The sequence below is a fragment of the Trichomycterus rosablanca genome, chromosome 1 (genome assembly GCF_030014385.1).
Source record: "Trichomycterus rosablanca isolate fTriRos1 chromosome 1, fTriRos1.hap1, whole genome shotgun sequence".
NCBI classification, from domain to species: domain Eukaryota; kingdom Metazoa; phylum Chordata; class Actinopteri; order Siluriformes; family Trichomycteridae; genus Trichomycterus; species Trichomycterus rosablanca.
In genome coordinates this window covers 76300505-76320027 of record NC_085988.1, presented here as the reverse complement: position 1 = coordinate 76320027, position 19523 = coordinate 76300505, and the positions used below count along the sequence as shown (strand labels likewise).

The window sequence follows — 19523 nt, the reverse complement described above, 5'->3', positions numbered from 1 at the left end:
CTGCACATCAGCACCAGTTTGTTATTAGCGTATAGACGATGAAACTGCTTTGTAATAAACTGTGTTTATTTAGAAGAACATGCGCCACTGGTGCGCTCGGCGTCTGCATCGTCGCCAGTACTTCAACCGAGCCATATGGACTCATACGATTCGCTATAAATGGTTGCATTGACGAGTTTAGTCATCATGTCATGTGGATGGAAGCGTACAACACAAACAACCATCCAAAAGTAATAGCAGGTTATTGGATAACCACAGTAACATTGGAGGCTGCCCTCAGCGAATGCATGCCGATCCAGGTACTGAGACCCGTGCTTCTCTGAAATGACAAACCTACGACGGCTGCACACTCTTTGGCCATAATATTTCGACTTTATTCTCATAATCATTCTGACTTTAATCTCGAAATAATTTTGACTTTATTCTCTTAATAATTCAACTTTATTCTCATAATATTTCCACTTTATTCTCATAATCATGTTGACTTTAATCTCGAAATAATTTCGACTTTATTCTCATAATAATTCAACTTTATTCTCATAATAATTCAACTTTATTCTCATAATAATTCAACTTTATTCTCATAATATTTCGACTTTATTCTCATAATAATTCAACTTTATTCTCATAATATTTCGACTTTATTCTCATAATAATTCAACTTTATTCTCATAATATTTCGATTTTATTCTCATAATATTTTGACTTTAATCTCATAATATTTTGACTTTAATCTCGAAATAATTTCGACTTTATTCTCATAATATTTCGACTTTATTCTCATAATAATTCAACTTTATTCTCATAATATTTCCACTTTATTCTCATAATAATTCAACTTTATTCTCATAATCATTTTGACTTTAATCTCGAAATAATTTCGACTTTATTCTCTTAATAATTCAACTTTATTCTCATAATATTTCCACTTTATTCTCATAATCATTGACTTTAATCTCGAAATAATTTCGACTTTATTCTCGTATTAATTCAACTTTATTCTCATAATATTTCGACTTTATTCTCATAATAATTCAACTTTATTCTCATAATATTTCGATTTTATTCTCATAATAATTCAACTTTATTCTCATAATATTTCGACTTTATTCTCATAATATTTTGACTTTAATCTCGAAATAATTTCGACTTTATTCTCTTAATAATTCAACTTTATTCTCATAATATTTCGACTTTATTCTCATAATATTTCGACTTTTATCTCGAAATCAAAACTTTGAAATATTTTTTACAGTGGCCCTAATACTCCGTAGTAATATTGGACCATTAACCTGAATTTTAAGAAGTATTATACACTGTTTGGCCACCAGGGATAGTCAGCGTCACTTGACCAGCAAAAGCTAAACAAGAGATACAAACTACAAACTACAACTACATTTCCCAGATTCGCAACAAATTTGCTGCGCATGCGTAGTTTGTCCTCACGACGCGCGAATATCCCGTTTATGTAAAATGGTGGCGTGTGTCAGAGCAAACTACCGGCTGATATTCGTACACCTGTGACATCGATACTATCCCGTTTTAATACCACAGAAAGTCGGCTTGTTGTGTTTGTGAATCGCCAGAAAGGTTAGTACTCGGTAGTTCATTCGTTTTTAGATTTAAATTGTTGTTAGGTGAGGCAACTAGTGTTTTACCCTGTTGCTAGCTAACGGCTAACCAGCGAACGTGAAGTGAGTACCGTGTTGCTAGTTCATGTTTGGCACAGTGCAGACAAAAACTAAAGATGAACACAAAATATGGAGCGTTTAGAGCCACAGAAATGTGGAGTAATGTCGGACTGCAGTCTTCCACATTAAGCCGTCGGTTTTGTAAAGTCTGGGCTGAAACGCCCTAGCTAGTATGCTAAGTTGGTTAGCATGCTACAGCCGTTTGCAGAAGTTTATACAAACCCCTTTCATAACACGCTATTTTGTTGTGTTTTATATAGGTCACAAACGTCCGCGCATTTTTATTTATTTATAATTGCTTAACAGATTGTAGAGCAACAAAATATGGCCTGTACGAAAATCAGAGGTCCTTTCATATTTCATTTTTTTGCCCAATTAAGTTTAGCAAATATAAACAAATTGTGAACTACAATGTCCGGGAAAATGTGGCAATCTAGGGCTGGGCGGTATGACCAAACATTTGTATCACGGTATTTTTTAAAATTCTGACGGTTTCACAGTATATCACGGTATGTTTTTTTTTGTATTACTGGGACTTTTTAATATGTCTGTGGCTTATTCTACTGTCAAAAGTACATTTACATTTTCAGCATTTAGCAGATGCTTTTATCCAAAGCGACTTACAGTATACTGTCTAAGCAACTGTGGGTTAAGGGCCTTTCTCAAGGGCCTTTCTCAAGGGCCCAACAGTGGTAACCTGGTGGGGTTTGAACCAGCAACCTTCTGCTTACTAGTCCAGTACCTTAACCACTAGGCTACAACTGCAAATAGAATATAAAAGTTTTAATTTCACACAATATTTAGCATAATGAAGGGTTTGAATACAATATGGTTTGCTTGGCCGCACAAAATATATCTATATATGATGGAATCAGTACATGTGAAACTGTTGCAATAAATACAATTTTTATTGTTTATTTAATATTTAAGTATTGTACTATTACCTTTATTTACCTTTATTGTACTAGCTCTCCCTTTAACAAATAAAACGACGTTGCAAACTCCACTGTATAACTTGATCACAGGTGTGTTGTAGAAAAGTGGACAACTTTATATATCTTCAATTGTAGTTTGCTTATAACGTTGGTTTAGCAACTGACCTGAAGTATTTTCGCCCCGTAAGACAAACCTGGAATCCAGTGTTTTAATTATTGCTCTGAAAGCTTCTTTACTGACTGTCTATAGAACATTATTATATGATTTGCTGCCTACTGAAGCCTACAGCTGTTTTAACTACGCTACGTTTTGTTTATTACATTTACATTTTTTCGGCATTTAGCAGACGTCTTTATCCAAAGCGACTTACATTACAGTTACAGTATGAGCAACCGAGGGTTAAGGGCCTGGCTCAAGGGTCCAACAGCAGCAACCTTTGGATTACTAGTTCTGTGCCTTAACCATTAGGCTACGGCTTGCCGGCTTGCTTTATTAGGATTTTAACGTCATGTTTTACACTTTGGTTACATTCATGACAGGAACGGTAGTTATTCATTACACAAGATTCATCAGTTCACAAGTTTAATATCAAACACAGTCATGGACAATTTTGTATCTCAAATTCACCTCACTTGCACATCTTTGGACTATGGGAGGAAACCGGAGCTTCCGGAGGAAACCCAAGCAGACACGGGGAGAACATGCAAACTCCTCACAGAATGGACCCAGACCGCCCCACCTGGGGATCGAACCCAGGTGACAGTTGAGGTGACAGTGCTACCCACATTGCTGTATTTGAAAAATCTTTACGGTGTGAGGAATCAAAGACGGGATACCGAATGTACCGTCATACCACCCAGCCCTATGTCAACCTATTTCATTTTATAAATTGTCAAGATAAGTGAACAGGCATGGAATTTGACCAGTGGTGCACCTACATTTGCGCAGGACTGTACAAAGTTGCAATGTGGGGAAGTTAAACATGTTAGGAAAAGAAAAAAAAAAAAAAACACTTTTTTTTCCTGGTAACTAAAAATTTTTGATAATTTGCCTTCCAGCATAGCAACTCTAAACACACAGCCAAAACAATCCAGAAACTAAGGGATTAAGACTTCTTAAGCAAATAATGCCTTTTAGTATCAAAGTCAGAGCCCTGGCCTAAATCCAAGGAATCTGTGCATGGGCTTGAAGAGAGCAGTTTATTACAGTTCAGAATGAATTTGGGCTAAAAATGTACCTGTGAATGACGTTTATATGTTGTTTTTAGTAAATCTGTGATGGCAAAGCGAATTGCTGATAAGGAGTTGACCGACAGGAACTGGGATCAGGAAGATGAAGAAGAAGAGGTTAGAGTTAACATTTTTTAAATTATAATTGAACTGCCTGTTCTTTCTTGTGCAAATTCAAAGCGAACCTGATAGTGTTTTACTGAGCTTGTCAAATTAAATGATTTTATACCACTACATAGGTTTTAATTAAGGCAAGTGAGTTTATAAATGCTGTGGCCCACCATGTTGGAAATTCTGATTGATTGATGGAACCTATTTACTAACGATTTTTTACGCTTTTAATGGCTTCAAAACAACAAGAAAAAAAAGGATTTAGATTTGATAAAGTTCCAGAAAAAAAGACCAAGGTTCAAAAGTATTCCTGGTTGTTGCTTCAGCTGCGGCCTTGCTTGCTCAACGAAGGTGCCTGCACTAGACATTCTGAAATGAAGTTCAAGTTTATTTGTCACATACAGGTCATACATCGTATAACTAGCAGTGAAATGCTTTTACAACGGCCTGGTCACATTAGTACCAAAACAAAGGGAAAAAGATAACGTAATGTTCAAAATAGAAATTATTTATGTATGTACGTACGTACGTATGTACACCGATCAACCATAACATTAAAAACACCTCCATCAGCTCCACTTACCATATAGAAGCACAGTTGTCAGTGCAGTGATGAGAATGATCCACCACCTAAATAATACCTACTCTGTAGTGGTCCTGTGTGGGTCCTGACCATTGAAGAACAGGGTAAAAGCAGGCTATAAAGGCATGTAGAGAAACAGATGGACTACAGTCAGTAACTGTAGAACTGCAAAGTTCTTTTATATGGTAAGTCGAGCTGATAAAATGTACAGTGAGTGTAGAAACAAAGAGGTGGTTTTAATGTTATGGCTGATCATTGTATATACATATACACACACATGTCCACAAGTCTGTATCTGAATCATAAAAGAGAACACTGTGTGACTACATAAATGCTGCTCTCAGTGTAACACTTTGCATTTGATTGATAGTTACCTTGTGAAGACTGAACCTCTTGTTCTGTACTCTGTTGTGCAAAAAGGAAATTTGCATTTGCTTGTATTTAAGCATTTCTGTTATAGCTTTTTCTTACTCAGGCAGGAATGTTTTCACCTGCAAGTGCGGTTGTGATGAAAAGTCGGGCCATTAAGAAAGCCAAGCGCCGAAATCCAGGCACAGAGGTAATTAAGATCATTTGTTTTTGAGAATCCATTAGACATCTAGCAGAATATTGTTAGATTATATATGGTCTCACAGAGTGTCATAGAATTTACATTGTTGCCCATAGAGATCTTAGTTAATAATTCAGAGCTGATCAAATATACTGCACATGATGTGCTTTTTATTTCTTGATATTTTGTCTTAAGACACCTGCTAGTAATTATGCCATGCTATAATAACACTTCAAGCAAAAGACACTAAAAGGACTATTGATTTAATATAATCAGAGAAATTGTAAATACCTGGGACACAGAGCTGCAGTATAACTTAAACATTGACTGTGATTTTGATTCAGGCAGAGAGTGGAGGGGCTTTTAAAGCGTTTAAGGGGTTCTCCCTGACCTCAGCAACTCCAGCAACTCAAGGAGCATTCTCGGGCTTTGGAAACGGGGCTGGATTAAAACCGAACAATGTTCTGACCAACGGCAGTGCTACATCAGTCATTCCAACATTTGGAGGTTTTGGCTCTTCTGCCACCACCAAGGCGAACACTGGTAAGCACTAAACTGTAATGACCATGACACATCCTAATGTGTGTCTTGTTTAAACTGCACTTTATAGGTACTGTTATGCTGTTGCTTACCCACATTGACAGAACACATACTAAAGCAATAAGCCACGAGAGGCCGTGCGTTACTGTGATTTTATCACGGGGATGACGTTTTTGGCACGACGTGAAGCAGAGTGCCTAAAACTTCTTTCCCGTGCTAAAATCATAGCAGTAACGTACGGTCTCGAGTGGCTTATTGCTTTTATAAAACGGGGGTCAACATAAAATATAATAAATACAACAATGTTTAATTCATAAATATATTTATTGTGTATAAACTTACAATAAAGCGTTCTTCCGCGACGCCAGGTAGTTCGATTAACAGTGTTGCTAGGCAAGATGAGGGCGAACATAACATTAACTTTTTCTTTTCAGTGGCGTATTAATATGGAATGATGTGAGGTGGTCATAGGTGTGCGTTTATCGGGGATTTTACAACGGCTTCGAACGTGGCTCAGCCAATCAGATTTTAGGACCGGAACTATCCGTTTTATGAAAATTTTTTGGTATACAATTTTGGTTTTAGGAACACCTATACACCTGCATGTTTGTGTAATTATTGAATCAGTGTCATTGGCAGAGGTGCGGGGCATGTGTAAAAATCTGTTAATGTTTCCATTACCCATCAGAATGTGGAATAGTGTGATCTGTGTGATTTTGTTAGTGTGCATGGTTGTTGCTTGACAGGCTGGTTTGAATATTTAAAGAACTTCTGGATATTTTTTAACTTCCACCAGTGTTTAGTTTTTAGAACTGCATAAAAACAAGACATCTATTGATTGTTAGGGGGTTTGTTAAAGGGTTCAAAGAAGCCAGACTGGTTCAAGCTCACAGGAAGGCTATGATCATTTAAACAAGCACCTATCACCACCTTAAAGTGCCTTACAAAGCACAACACATCAGCAAGAAGAAGCCCACGCTTGGTTTTTACTCTTTCAGGCTCATTCAGGCAACAGCCGAGAATGTTAAGGCTTTGATAATTCTAGGTACCTCCTGTGTGACATGCAGAGGGAAGGGTCACACCTTGACGAAATATAAATTCATGATTCCTTCTTGATTGGTCAACAGTTTAGGTTGTTGATAGTATAATAGTGTGGAATAGGTTGATTTCCTGGCACACCATGGTCCACCAATACCAAATGAGCATAGTTGAAATACCACAGCCTCTTGGGAATATTGTTGCTAACCATGTGCATTTCTTGTATCCACTATTTACTCATCTTATAATAGGCAGTTCTAACAATAGAAGGTGCCATGTTTATAAAAAAAAAAAAAAAGCTCTGGTTCCATGAACATGACCGTTGTCTAAACTGGAGTTTAATAGAATTTACAGCAAGAATGGGGAGCTGCAATTTGCAATGTTACTTATACCTTGAGGAACCATCACATAAAGATATGAGGCAGTTCCAGGAGAATAAGGTCTTAGTCTTGGGACTTAATATTAGTTTGGCATTCCTAATCAAAGTGGCTGATAAGTGTATACACTACATTCATGTGTGTTCTTTTAAAGATCTTATTTATTTTTTCCCTCTTTTTTTTCTGCTGCTCTTGTATTTAGGAGTCACCACAGTGCCACTCAAGCACTATTTCTAATTTAAATCATTCAAAAATATCTTTTCAGTTATTATATTTTTTGTCTTCAGATTTGATCTATTAAGTAACCACTGAATTTAAATTGCTGTTTAATAGCTACCAACCACTGCTGTTGAGGAAAGAGCATTGGCGGTTAAGGCTAATGGAGTTAAACCATGCTGTGTCACACTGCTGCCTAGATCAACTGATTGGCACACTGGGTAAAAAAGCTGCAGTGCCTTTGTCTTGCATAGAAACCCATCAGAGCAGCAGGAGGGTTAAGACCCCCCCTTTTTTTCTAGTGGGTGTGAAGGCAGCTTTAGGAGCATCACCACTATCCAGTCCTCTCACTGTCTCTTCTTTTCCTGTAGGCACCTCATCATCCAATGGTCTTGCCCCCTCCACAGACAGCAGCGGCGTCGTCATGCCAAACGGCTCCACCCCCAGCCAGCCTGCAAGCTCTGGAAGCAGCAGCAGTAGTAAAGAATACAACCGGCAGCTCACAGCTCTCAATTACTCGGTGCGCGACTGGATCACCAAGCATGTGAACGATAACCCGCTGTGCGACCTCAACCCCATCTTCCGTGATTATGAGCGGCACCTGGCCACCATCGAGAGCAAATATGGTAGCAGTGCAACAGCAGGGGAGCAGCAGCAGCCAGGGAAGCAGGCGAACAGCACTGCACCTACGCTGTCCCTTTCGTCTTCATCCTTCGGCAGCAGCAGTAATGCAACATCGGCTGTTCCTGCTTTGTTCTCCTTTACCAAGAACAAGGACGAGGCTGTTCCAGAGAAAAGCTCCACTCCTGCAGGCGTTACCTTTAACTTCGGAAAGAAGGTGGACAGCTCCGTGTTTAGCTCTCTCGGGTCCACAGGTGTACAGGGATTCTCGTTTTCTCCCTCCTCTACACCTCTGTTTGGGGGTGTAACCAGCACTGGCACTGCAGCATCCACACTCTCTTTCACCCCAGCCAAGACTGAGACGGCCAGCAACAGCCAAGCAGCAGGTAAAAACGAATTAATTGCTTTCCTCAGGTGTTTGGGCAGAGCTGTATAATACAGTGCTATGTTTTATTTTATTTTGTTTTTTTCTTCGCATTTTCGCCCCAATTTTCCTCCCAATCTAGTCGTATCTGTTTGCATAACGCTTTTTTTCTACTGATGTTGACCTCCACTCCTGACTGAGGAGAGCCGTGACTAATAAACGCCCCCTCCGACGTGTGCAGTAGCTGACTGCATCTTTTTTTACGAGGCGAGTTCATTGGTGTATCAACTTTGTGTACGGAGAGACACACCCTGATCCTCAGTATCCGTCTCTGTGCAGGCACCATCAATCAGCCAGCAGAGATCATGATTGCATCTGTTATGAGGAACCCCTCTGGCACCCTCCCTGTATGAACAACAAGCTAATCGTTGTTCGTTTAGGTGCCCAGCCTGCCGGTAGCAAGAGCTGAGATTCAAACCGACGAGTTTGAGATGTTGGCTCTGGTGTGCTGGCGTGTTTTACCGCTGCGCCACCTGAGCATTTTTTCCCTGTATTGTACAGGTGGAGAATTGAAATGTTTAGATCAATATTAGAAAAGTCACAGTACTTTACATGTATATATTTAGATCTTTAGATCCTTTGTCCTCAAATATCCAGTAGCTTTATTAATGGATACATTTATGTCCCAATCCCATCATGTGAAAGCCCTGAGTATCTAACCAATGTTAATATAATGACATGATAATAGTCATATAAATGTAGCATGCTGTATGCAAGATATTTTCAAGTTACAGTGTTTTTATACCCTGTGCTTTTTCATTTTCAGTTACTTGTAACAAAACATTCACAATTATACTGACTAGAAATAGTCAGCTACATATAGGCCATAGTGTTGAAACAAGAAGGTGGTTTTAATGTTATGGCTGATTGGTATATATATATGTTTCTACACTCACTGTCCATTTTATCAGCTCCACTTACTATGTAGAAGCACTTTGTAGTTCTACAATTACTGACTATAGTCCATCTATTTCTCTGCATGTTTTGTTAGCCCCCTTTCATGCTGTTCTTCAATGGTCAGGACTATTCCAGAGCAGGTATTATTTAGGTGGTGGATCATTCTCAGCACTGCAGTGACAATGACATGGTGGTGGTGTGTTAGTGTGTGTTGTGCTGGTATGAGTGGATCAGACACAGCAGCGCTGCTGGATTTTTAAATACTGTGTCCACTCACTGTCCACTCTATTAGACACTCCTACCTAGTTGGTCCATCTTGTAAATGTAAAGTCAGAGACGATCGCTCATCTATTGCTGCTGTTTGAGTTAATCATCTTTTAGACCTTCATCAGTGGTCACAGGACGCTGCCCACAGGGCGCTATGGGCTGGATATATTTTTGGTTGGTAGACTATTCTCAGTCCAGCAGTGACAGTGAGGTGTTTAAAAACTCCAGCAGTGCTGCTGTGTCTTATCCACTCATACCAGCACAACACACACTAACACACCACCACCATGTCTGTGTCACTGCAGTGCTGAGAATGATCCACCACCCAAATAATACCTGCTCTGTAGAGTCCTGTGGGGGTCCTGACCATTGAAGAACAGGGTGAAAGGGGGCTAACAAAGCATGCAGAGAAACAGATGGACTACAGTCAGTAGTTGTAGAACTACAAAGTGCTTCTATATGGTAAGTGGAGCTGATAAAATGGACAGTGAGTGTAGAAACAAGGAGGTGGTTTTAATTTTACAGTTGATCTGTGTGTGTGTGTGTGTGTGTGTGTGTATATATATATTAGGGCTGTCGAAGTTAACGCAATAATAACGCATTAACGCAATCTCAATTTAACGCGATTATAAAAATTAGTGCCGTTAACGCAAATTCTAGTTCATGTTGAGACTTGACTGGTAGAACAAACGTTTTAATGTCGGACTTGCCACATAATGTTACCGAGCGTGGTAGTGTCGTAGTAATGCACTTGCATAATAAAGAAGCTGCCAGTCCTCCATTCACGTAACGCTAGGACGGACACTTAAAAATCCTCCTTTTGGAGTGAACTGGTTTCATTTTTGATCAATATTATTTACCATTGGCTCAGGTACATGTCAAAACAAATGCTTTGTATCTCATTGGTTTAACAGCCTCATTTCACTGCTTACAGCGCTACCACTGGCCAATCGGAGAAGGTCCGCCCTCTAAATGCTAGTCTGTGATTGGGTGGTTGAATTTCGCCCGCCCTCTCTGTTTTGTAAACACCGCTACCTGAGTCAATCACTCAGCTCTCATGATCAGGAACGCGGTGAAAATGCCAAAAAGTAAACTTTTGAGGCAGCGATGAACGGACCTAAATATGAAAAGACACAACATTTAGTGAGTAAAACAGTCATTTGTTATATAATTCTTGCTTAAATTGGTCAAAAACTCTGTTATATGGGTTCTGGATTCATTCTGTGTGTTGCAGTAGCATGTCCCCCTGTTCCTAATATGATGTCCGGCTTTTTGGGGTGTAATGTCCTCCTTTTTGTTACTATGACTATGACTATGACTATGGCCACCCTAGTCTAAACACACTCAGTTCGTGTAGAAACGTCCATTAAACCACTGGATAGTATTACTGCCTAGTATGTAAGTGAATAAAACAGTTTTCTCTTGTCCCAGCAGTTTTTAACATCAGTACATTTAGCATAAAATGTGTTCAGCATTGTAATTGTAACATTTCACTTAAAAATCCTTGTTTTCTATAACATTTACACAGATTTTTTTTAATGCGATTAATCGCGATTAACTATATGAAATTCTGAGATTAATCGCGATTAAAACTTTTAATCGTTTGACAGCCCTAATATATATATATATATATATATATATAGAATCTATAAGAATATCTACAAATGTTTAACACACACCTGCCACAGTTAATTTACACCCTTGCATTAGTACTGTGTGCACCCACCCTTTGGCAACACTTACTGTTCTATAATACCGATTGGAGAACCCAGAGAAAGGAATCTAAAAGCACTCCTTAATACAAAATGTCTCCATAACCTTCAGGCATCTAGGTCCTCTCTTGTAGACTTTCCTTCAGCTTTTAACACAGTTTATTGTGAGTTTGATGACCACAGAATCATCCTTTTGCCATGGCCGTCCAAGTTCTCTGACCTTAAACATTTGTGGTCAATTAGCTAGGGATTGTGATTCATTGTTCTACTTAAAGTGAAGGTAGCTCAGGGGTTAAGATATTAAGGTCATCAAAATGTCACTGGTTTAAGCCTCTCCACTGCCAGTTTGCCACTGTGTGGCCTTTACACAATTGTACATCACTTTAGATAAAAATGTCCACTAAATGTTGTATATGTAAATGGGAGGCCTAACCACTGTACAGTTTCATTCTCCTGTTACTTTATGGATTCAATGATGCTGTGCATGTTAATGTGCAACTGGAAGAAAAATTGATTCTCCACAGTACATATTCTTGGCCACTAGGTTATGTTTTGTATACCAATTCTTTTTTTATGCCACCCACCTTGGTGTTTGTTGTCAAAGTTCTATTTCAGTCTGATCAGACCTCATAATTGGTTCCAGTCCAGTAGTGTCTAATGAACTCCAGACCTTTTCCATTTGTACTATGTTAATAGCTTCATAGTGTTTGCCCATTCTAGTGTTGTTACACAATGGACCATTAGGTATTCATGCATCACTGCATATTGGGATCTATATTAGAATTCAACTTGAATAACAGCATTATATCCGTCCCCTTAAGAATTTCTAACACTTAAGCTAAAGTACCATATATCGAAATAGGAATATCAAAACACTCAACAAAACTGACCCACATTAAAACTAAGGCTTTTTATCGCCATTTACAATGATTTGTTGTTATGGCTAATTGCCCTTTTTAATTCAAGAGAATACAAATGTACACTGCTTGATGTCAAGATATGCAAAATCTCACTTGTGATCCTAATAATTCATGATAATCACTCCTAATCATAATCAATTTCCCCCATTCTGTCGGGAAAAATAAATCCAGTTCTTTTAAATTCCTTTAACTAAATCTTTGATCTTGGGCATTTTTTTTTTACTTATGTAGCTATTCATTCTAGCAACTGCTTTATTTATCAAGGTAGAAACATTTATTTCATTTTATTAGTGTGTTCACTTAACTTCCCCTGCTAATAAATGTCTAGATGATTTTGTACCCTGGTAAAACAGGATTAATTATGAATGATGCAAAAGACTTTTTAAACACAAGTAAACAGCACACACGATCTAAAGCACACATTAACAAAAGGTTTCAGTTATATTTTGTTTATAAAACTATTCTTATTAGAATGTCCTACAGTTTCAGCCATCAGAGACCATTTTTACAGGGTCGAGAAGATTTCTCCATCTAAATTTCTTAACTTTTTAGAAAGTCTAAATTTTAAACAAATGATCTGAGCATATTTTTTACTATTTATTTTCACATGTTTTACTAAATTCTAAAAGTAAGATCTAATAAATGTCTATGCCATAAAATAGCCAATGTGTTGCTAATATGGCAGTAAACCCAAACAAACATAAAACTATTCTATGGTACCAATGATCAACACTGATTTTGTTCACTGCACTACATTTTGGTTGCATCTGTATGCAATCCAAATGTTTAAAAAGATTAAGTAATGTGTGGCAAAGGGTGAGATTTATTTGTTTAAAGTACAGGAGTTTTGTAGGACTGTTTGCTTCCACAATATTTATATGAAGATTGAAATTAAAATGGATAACACTTGGTTTTTAGCTGCTGTTTGGTGGCTCTTGGCTGTCCATTGAGCAAACAGTATCATCAATATTGCTTTTTTTTATCCCAATCTAGTTGTAGCCAATTCCCTTATTCTCCTCCTGTTTGAACCATCCTCTGCCAACCAAGTAGGCCTGAAACTGCCAAGCACCCTCCAATGCACACAGAAGCTGACAGCATCTTTCCACCTGCCAGTGCCAGTCCCTCAAACAGCCATATCGTGCATAAAGAGACGCACCATGCTAACACCCTGCCCTATAGTGTAGGCGCTTCGACTAGCCAACATTGGCAGTGAAACCCTTATCACCCCCACTTCTTGCCAATAATATTGCTTTTCTCAAATTTTCTAAATTAGCTGTAATATTATTATTTTATTATTTTTTGTTCAGTCTAAGTAAAATGAACTGAATTTGAAACTGAATTTAAGTTGTATTAATATGAAAAAGGCACATGCACACCCCCAGACTGAATTTTTTTCTTTATGTAATGCTTGTTTTTCCTGTTTTTCTCTCTTGCAGATGAAAATGGAGCAGATGAAGAGTCGGAAGAGCCCCCAGTACCTGTGGTTAAAGAGATCAAGGAAAAAGATGCCTTTTACTCTAAAAAGTAGCTCCTTGCTCAGTAACTTCTTGCTCAATGAATTATTCAGAATGATTAATTTTGCACCTTTCATTAATGACATAGCAAATGTATTTACTCTAGTTTATTGTGTGTTACAGGTGCAAATTGTTCTATAAAAAAGAAAACGAGTTTAAGGAGAAGGGAGTTGGTACGTTGCATTTGAAAATTGTTTCAGAAGGCAAGTTGCAGCTTCTGGTGCGTGCGGACACCAATCTAGGTAATTCACTGAATTTTCTCTGCCTTAAAATCTATGCTGGTGTTCTATTTTTTTGTAACGGAGTAGAAATTCAAGTCCTGAACATGTCATGGCTACATGAAAAAGAATCAAAGAAAGCAAAATTGGTCTTCATGGACTACATTACTTAGAGCCAAAAAGCTTTTAGTTAATCTTCTTTTATGAAATGCAGAGTGCATAAGCCATGCACAGGCCTATATAAGTAGTGGTTATCTTGTAATGTAATTATGATTAGATGATTGAGCAGTAGTTCTAGCTAAATGTCAAGAAAAACTGTGACTTATCCTTGTCATTGTTGTAGCATATCTGGTTCCTCTGGGAATCCACTGGACAGGGTGCCAGTCCATTGCAGGGCTTGAGCCCTGGGGGAAATTTTCTTTTGACACCCAACCAGAGACAAAGTCTTGTTCGATATACAAAAAAAAAAAAGTGTTGCCATATATAATGACAGTCCTAACAATATAATGACTGTCTAATCATTATTTACATGCACTGTGATCAGCTTTTTACTCTAACCCCACAGATCACAATTTGATATGGTATTGTGTTCTATGCCAGGGTTTTTCAAACTTTTTTTAAGCAACCCACATTTTGTCCATGATTTTATTTTTCGTGACCCAGGCTACACAATGCAACTTACTCTCTCTAAACAAGATGTAACATAAAGCCTCCACAAGGGGGCGTTTGTGTACAAGTTCATTTAATTATTATTATTTTTCTCTGCGACCCATTTTTTCAGCTCGTGACCTACCTAAGTGTCACGTCCCAGGGTCTGGGAAAAACCCTATTATATGCTATGCAGAAGTGGACGATTTGGCTGTACCATTTTACATTGCTACAGCTAGAGTAATCCGGCTATGCTGTACTTTAGAGCTGTTTAGAAAACTGACATACCTCAGTGATTCATGCGTTTTGCCAGACTGCACTTATTTAAAAGCAGTTCATATTACAAAACACTAGAGATGGGACGATCGATCGGCTATGAATCGGTATCGGCCGATTTTTAATCAAAATATGCTATCGGCGATCAGCCGATATTTCCTAAAAGTAGCCGATCCGATCGTGTGATATATAAAGACCACGTTAAGTTAACAGCTCAGTGGATTGATCCAGACTTTGAGCTACGAAGCACCAACCATCACATCACCATTCATCAACCATCGTACAGAAACCATCGTGAAAGCTCTTCATGACCTAAAATAACATCATTAACGTTGTGCATCATACATACGATGTAATTTTGCTGATTGTAATAATTACTTTAAAAAGATAATTCAACCCGGTCACATCTGAGTCGATTCTATCAGCACGTTATATAAACTCCTGGTTCACTTTGGTAAATCGTAAGTGGTTCTTACTTGTGATGTAGATGAGAACTGAAAACGTTACAGAGCCAATCAGAGGCAAAAGTTTATTCATTACCAAATTCGTTAGTTCAGGATCATCTGCTGAACTTTTAGCTCCTTAGATGGAACGAGTCTGACGGTCGGTTACAGATCTGTGGTAATAGCAGTTTAATTAAGCTTTTTAATGAAGCTTTTTAATGTAAGAGAGTCACACAAAATGTTCTGTAGTAGTTGGTGTTTATTTAAAACCACAACATTTAATTAATAACAGTAAACACGGAGAGATAACTGAGAAGAGAAACTTACGCTTCACATAAAACGAATCAACTCATGAATCAATGAATCACTTATAGCGATACAGTGAACAAAGCGTCTCTTCTAAAGGCACAAACACACACGCGCTGCTCCGGTTTATCTTCACTGTGAGGCTCTTTTTAAGTTTATTTATTTTATTTACTGCTAAACCCCCCCTAGGTATTCACAAGAGTGAATCTCTAGTTTGTATTAATAATATATTACGTCATCATATGAAATTTAATTACAAATGGAAAATTTTTGCTACATCACCCACCTCTACTAGGCTATGCATTGGTTATTGCCTAATCAGTGGCAAGCAACAAAATGCTTAAATAGAAGTGTTATTTTTTTAGATTTCTATTAGAGATGTGCCGATCGGGGTTTTTGGCACCGATTCCGATCTGCGATCTCCTTTCAGGGACATCGGCCGATAGCCGATTGCGATCGGGGGGAGGGGGGGTTGAGCAGTAAATAAAATAAATAAACTTAAAAAGAGCCTCACAGTGAAGATAAACCGGAGCAGCGCGCGCGCGCGCGCGTGTGTGTGTGTGTGTTTGTGCCTTTAGAAGAGACACTTTGTTCACAGTATCGCTATAAGTGATTCATTGATTCATGAGTTGATTCATGAGTTGATTCGTTTTATGTGAAGCGTAAGTTTCTCTTCTCGGTTATCTCTCCGTGTTTACTGTTATTAATTAAATGTCGTGGTTTTAAATAAACACCAGCTACTACAGAACATTTTGTGTGACTCTCTTACATTAAAAAGCTTCATTAAAAAGCTTAATTAAACTGCTATTACGACAGAGCGGTAACCGACCGTCAGACTCGTTCCGTCTAAGCAGCTAAAAGTTTTCTGATCCTAAAAGTTCAGCAGATGATCCTGAACTAACGAATTTGGTAATGAATAAACTTTTGCCTCTGATTGGCTCTGTAACGTTTTCTGTTCTCATCTAAATCACAAGTAAGAACCGCTCACGATTTACCAAAGTGAACCAGGAGTTTATATAACGTGCTGATAGAATCGACTCAGATGTGACCGGGTTGAATTATCTTTTTAAAGTAAATATTACAATCAGCAAAATTACATCGTATGTATGATGCACAACGTTAATGATGTTATTTTAGGTCGTGAAGAGCTTTCACGATGGTTTCTGTACGATAGTTGATGAATGGTGATGTGATGGTTGGCGTCTGGATCAATCCACTGAGCTGTTAATTTAACGTGATCTTTATATATCACACGATCGGATCGGCTACATTTAGGAAATATCGGCCAATCGCCGATAGCATATTTTGATTAAAAATCGGCCGATACCGATTCATAGCCGATCGATAGTCCCATCTCTAATTTCTATATTGTCGTACAACTGTGGGGCACTTGGGTGACGCAGCAGTCTATTGCACTAGCCCACCACTGCAGAGATCCGTGTTTGTATCTCTGCATCACAAGATACCGCTGTGTATGATTTAACTGTACTTTTTTCCATGCACCATTAACCAAACTGTGTTTTTCTGTAGGTAACATCCTGCTAAACATTATGGTTCCTTCCACCATGCCATGCACACGGACAGGGAAAAACAATGTCATGGTGGTGTGTGTGCCCAATCCTTCAGTTGATGACAAGAACCCCAACACCCCTGTACCCATGCTGATCCGTGTTAAAACAGCAGAGGATGCTGATGAACTGCACAAAATCCTGCAGGAGAAGAAAGCGTGAGCTCTTCTCCTTCAATGAACCCTTCCATCTTTTAGACCCCCTCTTCCCATCATGTATGTGTTGTATGTGGTTTGCACCGCAAAATGTGACAACATGCACACACCTTTTGCTTAGTCTGGTCTAGTGTAACAGTTGTAACATGCATGCCAGCACACACCCGTTGTATGCAGTGACAGCTAATCGGTTCACATACTGTGAAGTAATTTGCAGAAATGGTAGTTTGTTGGATATCGTGGTTAAACCGTACAAACACGCTACAGTAAAAATACAGGTTAGAAAACGCCTGCAGTCTTATCATACTGTTAGGTTTTTAATTTTTGCTGCTATTAAAAGAATGAGGGTAAAGCCAAGCAGTTCTTTATATTTGGCTGTACATGTGTAAGGATAAAGTAAACTAGATTTACAGGAATTAGAGTTCAGCTTTGTACTCAGACCTTCCTGATGAAAGGACAAGGTAACTGAGAAGAATTAAGTATTGGACTGATTTATTAAAGCATTTTCTTCCTAGAAAGAAAATATTCACATGGTAAATTTATAAACTACATAGAAACCCTTATTTTCTTAAAGTTTTAAGTATTTTTGCCAGGTATTTGCAGACACACAGGCACTAGATAGATTTTTTTTGTTCTTTGTGTTGTGAAAGGCATTTGCTGTAATGGATATTTATTCAAATGAAACGTCTCATCCTGTATAGTGCTTCGTTACGTCGAATCTGTTTTCCATGAATATCAAAAACACGTTCCTCTATGACATTATCAGGACCACACATCAAAAATCATCCTGGCTTTTGTCTTTAAGTGAATCTAAAAAACGACTTTGCTTTTATTTTTTATGCTTTTTGTTTAAGTGACCTTTGTACAACATTTCAACATGAGGCATGCATTCAGCAGCACCAAATACTTTTTGTAGCTTTGATAATTGGCAAATAAATCAAACTGAAACATTCGTCAGTGTCTTTTTGTCATTTAAATGTATAGTGTGATGCATTAATGCAGCATTTAGAAGGTTTAAATTCATGTGAGATTACTGTACAAGGAGTTAATTCTGTGATTAATTAGTGACCAGGTTAAATATACCTCCCACATATTAGTCTACTGATGGAATAGTAGGGAAACCTCAAACCTTTTTAAACTACCCTTTAGGCAGCATAGCAGTTAAGGTACTGGACTAGTGATCAAAAGATCGCCGGTTCAAGCCCCACCACTGCCAGGTTGCTACTGTTGGGCGATTGAGCAAGGCCCTTAACCCTCAATTGCTTAGACAGTATGCTGTCACAGTACTGTAAGTCGCTTTGGATAAAAAGCATCTGCTAAATGCAGAATATGTAAATGTTTTAAAGGACCAGACTCGGACACAAATGTACATGTGACAACTTTTTTGAAGTTTCATATTTCACTGTTTCACTATAAAATGTCAGATCTTACAGCAGCTGCAGGGTAGCATAGAGTAGTATTGTACTCAAGATAATAGATAATAAATCAGTAATTTGTCCTAATTTGTGTGTTCTACAGTTTTTTAAATTGCAGATATTCAAATAAATTGGATGTCATGTTGTTGATGCCGCCTCTAGTCGCTGGACTTTCCTTATTTTTGACCCGCAGCATTTTGGCATTAAAACAAAAGCTTGTTAGTAGAAAATGGACCATATTAGGCATTGGTGGCCATAGGACTAATAATCTAGATTAAAATTTATGACGCATGGATTTAACCCTTACAGTTTACACTATGGCATGGTGGCTCAATGGGTAGCACTGTCACCTCACAGCAAGAAGGTCCTGGGTTCGATCCCCAGGTGGAGTGGTCCGGGTCCTTTTAGTGTGGAGTTTACATGTTCTCCCTGTGTCTGCAGGTTTCCCCTGGGATTTCCGGATTCCTCCCACTCTTCAAAAATGTGCAAGTGAGGTGAATTAGAGATACAAACATGACCCGGTTTTTGTTTTTTGTTTTTTTGTCAACAGTTGTGCCCTATTTTGGCTCTATAAGCAAAGACAAAACAATGAACGATTCCCTTGGATGCACTGTTAAGGGTTGCCACAGCAGGTCATTCATTCTCTTACTTGGTTTGGCACAGTCTTTACACCAGATGCCCTTCCTGACGCAACCCTCTTATTAATCCAGGCTTGGGACCGGCAATAAGGGTGCACTGTGTTCCCTTGATGGCTAGGTTCACATAATGCCATGCACCTCCTGTAATTTTGAGCCCAGTCCGGGATTCAAACCCCTGGAACCTGAACACTGCTGTTACCAGTGGCTCTTACCCTAGACTAAATACAATA

The 19523-nt window shown here is 38.4% G+C and overlaps 1 protein-coding gene across 2 annotated transcripts; it reads left to right on the top strand.

Moving 5' to 3' along the window:
- Positions 1-1474: 1474 nt before the first annotated feature.
- On the top strand, positions 1475-18192 carry nup50 (nucleoporin 50). 2 transcript variants are annotated; one of them, XM_063006697.1, is made up of 8 exons: positions 1475-1590; positions 3895-3973; positions 5026-5109; positions 5445-5643; positions 7643-8278; positions 13549-13636; positions 13750-13868; positions 17048-18192. In XM_063006697.1, the coding sequence occupies exons 2-8, from the start codon at positions 3905-3907 to the stop codon at positions 17245-17247; spliced, it is 1395 nt and encodes a 464-aa protein (XP_062862767.1). In that variant the 5' UTR covers positions 1475-1590; positions 3895-3904; the 3' UTR covers positions 17248-18192. The 2 variants fall into 2 exon arrangements, with proteins under 2 accessions (XP_062862767.1, XP_062862760.1); XM_063006690.1 differs by having other exon boundaries at positions 5011-5109.
- Positions 18193-19523: the final 1331 nt, after the last annotated feature.

Bases quoted from the DNA above. Each gene is read 5' to 3' on its own strand.
- nup50 (XM_063006690.1), top strand. From the start codon at position 3,905: ATGGCAAAGCGAATTGCTGATAAGGAGTTGACCGACAGGAACTGGGAT. The intron at 3,974-5,010 runs GTTAGAGTTAAC...TTTCTGTTATAG, and splicing joins AGGAAGATGAAGAAGAAGAG to CTTTTTCTTACTCAGGCAGG. The intron at 5,110-5,444 runs GTAATTAAGATC...ATTTTGATTCAG, and splicing joins GCCGAAATCCAGGCACAGAG to GCAGAGAGTGGAGGGGCTTT.